A 7,896-nucleotide genomic window follows, 5' to 3' on the forward strand; every position below is an offset into this window, starting at 1 on the left:
TCGTTCTTTTAAACATTCAGGCTTTTTATTCCTGGAAAGGATCGCAGCTTAGGGCTAGTTTTTGTCGAAATGAAGCAATTTGTTGCTTTTCTTGGTAAAAATTATCCTTTTCTGTCGATTCTGTTGTGTTCTGTTGATTGAGTGAGCGTTTTCCGTCTTTGCCGTGCCGAACGAACTTTGTTTATTGTGACAATGCGTATCGAATGACGTATCCATTAAAGATTATTATGGGATATCCCTGAGTAGCTGAAATACGGGAAGTCCTATCGCCAAATCTAAGAGAATTTTTATAAGTCTAAAAGCACCTCCTTATTTCCAAACGTTCAACGCGGCAACACGAGGCAAATGAGCCAAAACTTCAAGAAAATAACGTTTTTTGGAACAGAAGTTGCTTCTAGACCTCGCCTGGCTCAATGCGCCTTCGAAAGCCAAGTTTACCGCCAGTCTTGGCAGGGCTTAGCAATCTTCAGGCAGCAACACATCTCGCTTCTTTGAGATATGCTAGTGGCTTACGGGTTTCCAGACTTAATGATGTCCTTTCACCACCAGACGGGCGTAAATAGGTGTCAAATAAGCGAAAATAAGCGGACTTCTAATGCGTAAGGTGAATTTTCAACTGGTCTGATTGAAAGTCTCGTTGCCTCGGCTTCGCGCGCCAAAATAATTCAAACGTAAGCTTACGTCACAAAGTAGTTTAAGAAATTCATTTCCAGATCCCGTTTTTGAGCGAGCGAATAAATTCCCCCCCCCCCCCCAACAAAAGGACAACGATTTTCTATTTAATCGAAGACCACACGCAAAAATTCTGGCACGTTTGAGCAAAAATTCAGGCGCGTTTGAAGGAAAAAACGATTTTTCATCTTAAAAGTCACTTAGCATACCTTTGCATCAAGCTATTCAATTATAAATCATTTGCTGCATTATTTAATTCATGATTGTGAATTCTCCTTCACATTTTGCAACCATTACCCTCAGGTCATGCAGTTAGCTGTCCTCTGCATTTCTATTTTGGTTGTTGCACCACAATTTAGAATGTAACCATTTGTTTTCCATGCTGTTTCACAGTTCTTAAGTACAGTGAAGAGAATGGCTTCCACATTAAACAAAACTGCGCTACTTATGAAGCAGCCTGAAAGGAAGGTATGAACAATACTCACTCTCATACTGCTTTTAGTATGTTATTACATGTAAGTTCTAAATTTGAGAGATCTTATTTTATCTCCTGTTCCATGAATCAGACCCTGTAGTGCTGTATTAGAGAAAAGTCAAGCTGTGTTGTAAAGTAGTATTCATTATTGACAAGTTGTGTTTTGTTACAACTGATTGACATGAAATTTCTCCTTACAAAATCAATACATTAGCAAGGAGATAGGTGATGAGAATATAGAAATAATCATCCGCAATTAGAGGATATTGTCTTGATGTACCACTTAATTCTCAGAACTGACCTCATTTGAAAATGAGTAAGGAGAATTGATGTTTTGAGTTGTGTGTTGCTTGCAGGCCATGATAAGAAAGATGTCTGATCCTGACTCATCAAGTAACATACAATACACCAAAGTATCACTGATGATCAAACTACCAGATAAACAATCTACAATCATGTCGGTCCCTGGACTGTAAGTTTCATCGCAGCTGTCAAACTGTTATTTGTTAACAAATGATGTATTATTTATAGAATACAAGCAGTCCCCTTTTTTTCGACTTTTTTTGCTTATTTACAAGCAAAAAGAAGGAGAATAGCAGTTATGTGGGGTATAAATCTGGAACCGGAAGGAACCACATTCTTGTTAACTCTCAAGGGACTGTTTTAATTTCTTAAGGGAATACAACCAAGCGCGTGACTTGTAAAGTGTCACTCTATAGTTATGCTTCAGCACTTCCGTTCTTGTAGAAAAAACGTGACTTGTCAAATTTACAAACGTTATATAACAATCAAAAACGTGAGTAGCCCAAATCTTACGTCACATAACCAATTAAGAATGTAAGGGGTTCAGCGCTGGAAGGCAGCAAAGTTTAAAACGATTAAGAATGCAATTTGTACTGGTACAAGTCTTTAGGCGCTAATATTAATTTAACCTAAAACGATTAACAACGCAAATTTGTACTGGAACAAGTCTTTCACACACTAAAACGTTGCTAATAGTTAACCAAAGGGAACTCATTTCGTGACAATTGATTATTTCTGCTGAGTTGCACAATTTAGAATTGCAACATCATTAAATGTGTTAAGTGATATTTACAAGTGTTTTTGTAGCCTGTTGCGAAATTACTTCCGGTGGAAGCAGTAAATCCTAAACCTTTTTGTTTCTATTCAGAAGTTAATGCATCGCCATTAGAAAAATAAACAGCAAAGTTCTGTTTTACTGGAAATGTAGTCGTTAGAAATGGCATGTGTAGCTGTAAGGTAAAGAATAACGCGAGGAGAAGCGGCTTTTGGTAATATCCAAACGAAAATTAACTTCTCCATGTGGGGTTAAGATTGCGTGACGAGACAAAAGGTAACTCTGTCGTGCGTAACCTTTATCAGGAACCCTGCATTAAGCCTAGTAGAAATCTTTCTAACTCGAAAGGAACAACTATTTCGATTAAAGGCAAACGTCAAAGTTTACCATTTTTAACCAAGCTTGAACTGAAAGACGTTTGAATTCTTCCATGATATGTTCGAACAACAATGCCCAGGATAAACCTTCTACTCATACTAACTTCATGCAAAAAAATTCGATATCTCGAAGAGATCTTTGGTTATAGTGCTTGTGGAAAAATAGCTGTGCGAAATCTGCAGGCTAGATGCATGTTTATCCTCCAGATTTTCTGCGACCATTTTTCCAATGATTTATTTGAATGTGCTCTTTTTTGCTTCTTGCACAATAAATTTAGTAAAAAGAGAAAATGCTTGTAGTCTACAGGGAAAAGTAAGATAAAGTCAAACTTCAACTTACTGTCACTTCTCCATGACTTACAGTGTTTTTTTTGTTCCGACTAGAGCGGTTTTCACTTGAGTGTCGAAAGTAAATTGCGTTTGCTTTGGTTTTGCATTGCTACGCTTAGTGATTGGCTTAAAAATCTCGCGCCACTTTCTCAGCCAATCAGAACTAAAACCAAAACCAATCGTGACTCGCTCGCGCACGTTTTCCCGCGCTTCGTGTCGGCTACATGTATTTGCTTCGAGTTTTGATTGGTTCACTGGATTGTCTGTGGCCTTTATGATTGGCCAGAGTAATTACTATGGTTTTGGTTTTACGACACTCAATTGAAAACTGCATCAATCCATACTTTTTACTGTTACTAAAACCTTGCTACAATGACCACTTAACTTGGCCCCTTGGTTACTGTTGTAGAGAGGTTCAACTGTATTTTACAGTTTTTTTTTACTGTTTAGCATTTGGCCCCCAGTCCTTTTGAAATCAAATGCCTGTTCAGTTGTTCCTGGATCATTCTGTGTAATTGTAATATTATTGTTACTCAGGGGTCCAGCTAAGCATAGTGAAGATTTTACAATTTATAACACATTTCATAGTTTTTGCTTGAACTTAATGCAAATTTGCCAATATTTTTTCCTTAGGTTGACGATGAGTGAACTGTTTGATATGATTTGTGAAAAGGAAAATCTCAATCCTGCCGAGCATCAGCTGTCATTGCCGAGAACAGGGACAAGAAAAGTGACATTTGATTCTGGCACAGCCATTGGATCCCTGAAGATCAGGGAAGTTGCTATTATAAGAACAATGACTTCAGACAGTAGTGCTGGAAGTATTAACGTCGAAGATGACTCTTTGGAGGATTTACTTGATATAGAGGGAGAGGAGGTGATTGTTTCATTACATTTTCATTTTACTTCAACTGTAAACGATCCCACAACTGGAGATGATCGTTGGAACGATCGAAACATGTCTTACATTTTCAATTATAGTAATTATAGTAATGTAGGAGAGTCCGGCCATATCCCCAACCCGGGGGCAAGGAACTAAGCAGCACATGTAGGAGAGAATGGGAGAAACAGTGGCCCTATGGTTAACGCACTGGATTTCAATCAGGCGGTCCAGGTTCGAGCCCTGGCTGGGGTAATTGTGTTGTGTTCTTGGCCAAGACACTTTACTCTCACACTGCCTCTCTCCACCCGGTTGTGTAATTGGGTACCAGAGAACTAATGCTGGGGGGTAACCCTGCGATGGACCAGCATCTCATCCGTAAGAAATACCCCTAATCTTTTAACGCTACAGAAACTAGGATAAGCTCTGGGTGGTATGGGCACTAGGCTCGACACAAACTTTACCTTTACATGTAACTCAGTGGTAAGAGCATCTGATTGGTGTGCAGAAGGTCATGATACCCGTCAGGAACAATTTTTTTGTCCCATACTTGTAACAACAGGATTTACATCTTCCTCTGACAATAATAACAATTTCAAAACATATTTAAGTTCAACCATACTCTCACAAATAGTTGTCTCTGAGTCTTTTCAAAACACCCACAGATGTTATTAAGGAACTATGGTCTTACAAACTTAATTTTTCATTGTCAGTGGCTGTTTTCCCTTTGTTATTGTATAAGAGTTAATAAAATATTCAATCTTTTCCTTGACAGAATAAAATTCTTCAACTTATCCTACCTAGTGGGGCAAAGAAGTCTTACCGCGTATCTCTAGACATGACGATGAAGCAGCTTGTGATGCGAGTGTGTTCACGGGAGAGCCTCAACCCTCGTCATCACTCTCTACAGTATATAGACTTTAAACACGAATTTCTTGAGGCGGGCACCACTGTTGATGAAATTGGAGTCAGTCAAGTTAGATTAATGGACAAAAGAGGTAAGAACTGAAAAGTTTCAAGCAGAAGAAACCATTGGGTGTTATTGACTGGACATGAAGGCCGTAGTGTGACTTTTGGGCTTCAGGTTAATAAGCTAATATTTACAGCCAGTATAATCAGAGTGCATCATGATATCTACACATTGGAGTCACCAGGAAACAATTACAATTACACGATTTGTAACTTTGATTCAATTATGCTAATGCAGTGGCTGGTTAGTTCACGAGATTGTAAAGAAAACAAGAAAAGGTGACATGATAATAGGAATGAAGTGCTTAAATTAACATAACATAACATAACATAACATAGCCTTTTCCAGGCGTTCGGTTAGTTGGGGAGGCGAAAAACGGCGAGCGAAAAAAATGCAGTTTTTTCGCTCGCCGTTCCTCGTGCCGCTTCCCAACTAACTGAACGCCTGGAACAGGCTAAACATAACATAGACTCGGTGCGCAAAGGAAAATGTGTGAGTGCAGACACATTGAAAGAAAATTAAATAAATGCTATTGAACTAACCAGGCACTCAAAGAACAGATGATGGTGATGATTGCACTAACCTACTGTAACAGTAATGCCCATGCTAACGCTAATTCTAACGCTTATGCTGTTGCTAAGGCTACTGCTAACGCTAATGCTACTAACAAAATAAAAGGCTGCATTTTTTTTTTTTGAAAATATACCCATTGCAACACAAGGCTACTAGACCATTAATCAACTAAATAAATAAATGGGATGGTATAAAAGCGACCTCGTATTGATTAAACTCCTGAATTTCTGTCAGCAAGAAAATGCAGCGTTGTCTATGGGATACATGACTGTGTTGTGGTATGATATTGACGGTGTGTGAGTGACACTTTAACTTGAATTCCTAACTTATCACTTCAATCCTTGATGCAGTTTTAAAGCGTAACAGCGTCACGTCAATCAAGAGTGATGAATTGCCATCTAATTCCCCACATAACCGCCGTGAGTACTCTAACACTAATAACCTTGTAATTCATATTCACATTCACACATTCACATTATTACATTCATTTCACATTTTATATTTCACATTCACATTCATATTGATTTCATATGTTAGATCATGCACCACGCCTCTACCAGCTTTCAACTCAAAATAAAGGAGGCTATCCATATTCAAAAGGAACTACCTTACCTCAATCAGCAATTACACCATGTAAATCTTAAATTATCTTTTTAATTCACACATTTTCACACGTTCTGTTGTTCTGCGAGTCTGTTGTGAAAAATACTGGGTAACAAAAGCCTTGGACTGGTTTGTATTCAATGATTTCATCTGTGTCTGTCTGTCTGACCTTTTTCAGCCGGTGTCTCTAGTTAGATCATTGCGGTAATGTGAGGTAAACCAAAAAGAACTTTCTAGACCATGGCCTCCCCAGACCCTTCCCTCCAGTGGCTGATGTGTAGGTGGCTTCATCAGCCTCGTCATAGCCTCTTCCAGGCGTTCGGTTAGTTGGGTTCTTCGCGCCACTTCCCAACTAACCGAACGCCTGGAAGAGGCCAGCCTCGTCAGTGCAGTATCGCTAATACTCATGCAGCTTTCCTCCTTCCAATCTTTCCTGACAAAGCTCAACATTCATGCTCCTTGAAAATCAGCGGTCCTAACATTCAAGTTAACTCTTTGTTTAGTTTTTTTTTCTAATTTATTTCTGCAGAACACAGAAAAAGCTGTGGCGATGAGTTGGAGTCAGATTCTTCTGGAGCAAGCGAGGGAGATAAGGAAAACAAGATGTCCTGGCAGCAGAGAAGCAAGTCGTTAGATGTACTAGCAGATCAGCCACAGCACGATGGACGCGTGGCTAAGAAGGTCAGTTAAATAAATAGAGGTTGTAAGTCGTTAAATAGTTCATCTAGTGTGATCTTCACAGTCAAGAGGTGTTGAAGCGTTGAACACTAACAACTGCCCGACTTTTCAGGTCTACCATGTCCCCTCTCTGGGCAATTTTTTTCACTTCGGTTAGCCTACTATGTACTTCGGTTTGCCTGTTTACGGTTAGCTCTTTTTATTAAATTTTCAGCCACGGATATTGCATTTCTAGCATTCTGATTGGTTCACTCAATCCCGGTTGTCAGCTCGTATACCTTAGTTTGACCTTATTTGGAAAATGATTGCGTTACTTTTGCAAGCTAAAATTTTTCTACGAGAAGCGACAGTTCCATCGGAAAAATGGTTGAAAAACAGCAAATTTGGCGAGGTTTATGAACAAGAAATAATTAGCGGTGCCTACCACAACCACAGAAATGCCATAGTAAAATTAACTACGCAAAACAAAAGGATTGATGCGAAAAGTTTAATTAATAATACTTGTAAACACACAACAAGAGCGAGTCAATAAAGTAGAAAAGCAGCAAATAATTTACGAAAGAACGGCAACTGACTGACACAGTTTCATTCAGTGTACGTCATAAAACTAAGTAGGCTCAGCACTTCCGTAAAGTTTGTTACCTTTCAATCTTGGTTTTGTCCTTTTATACTTCAACAAACCTGTCCCACTTTAAGCTGAATTTCGCTTCAAATAATATAGCAGTCTTGATGACAGCCGTGGAGCCGTAAAGAAGTACAATGTAAACACTTGCTTCGTTCGACTTGCACAAGACTTGTAGTTTCCAGAAAAGCTTTTGCTTCGGATCTTCTCGTAAATCTTAACTGTTGTCACAATTTCCAGGATATTTAGACGACTTTAGAGGGGACTGTTCGAGGAAAATCTTGGAAAGAAAACTCTCTGGCTCGCTTTCCTCGTATGTTTCATTCAAGTCAAGAAGTGAACACCGCGCCAGAAATTTTCGCGCCTCCTCATACTATCACTTCGTTTACATCAAAATGAAATGTCCAGTCGATTTAAACTTGAGAAGAATTTAATAAAACAATTATTCCATTCGCCCTTGTTGGATACGAGTCGTTATAGCCAACTCGGCGCTTCGCGCCTCGTTGGCTATTTACCACCTCGTATCCAACGCGGGCTCATGGAATAATTGTTAAATATCTGTAAGGGTAGCACGATATTTAGTTAAAACTTACGAAATCTGGGAGTTAGCTCCCTTGTACTCAGTGGTGATCACACTC

At 39.1% G+C, this 7,896-nt stretch overlaps 1 protein-coding gene across 1 annotated transcript; it reads left to right on the plus strand.

Annotated features, from left to right (window-relative positions):
* Window positions 1-992: 992 nt before the first annotated feature.
* Window positions 993-6,639, plus strand: LOC144641281 (protein cordon-bleu-like; the record flags this gene model as incomplete). Its single annotated transcript, XM_078500310.1, has 6 exons — window positions 993-1,140; window positions 1,504-1,619; window positions 3,566-3,809; window positions 4,588-4,810; window positions 5,706-5,774; window positions 6,488-6,639. Coding segments are annotated over exons 1-6 (858 nt in total), but the record flags the coding sequence as incomplete, so codon positions are not given.
* Window positions 6,640-7,896: the final 1,257 nt, after the last annotated feature.

Source organism: Oculina patagonica, unplaced genomic scaffold (genome assembly GCF_052425735.1).
Source record: "Oculina patagonica isolate OP01 unplaced genomic scaffold, crgOcupat unplaced803, whole genome shotgun sequence".
Taxonomy (NCBI): Eukaryota; Metazoa; Cnidaria; class Anthozoa; order Scleractinia; family Oculinidae; genus Oculina; species Oculina patagonica.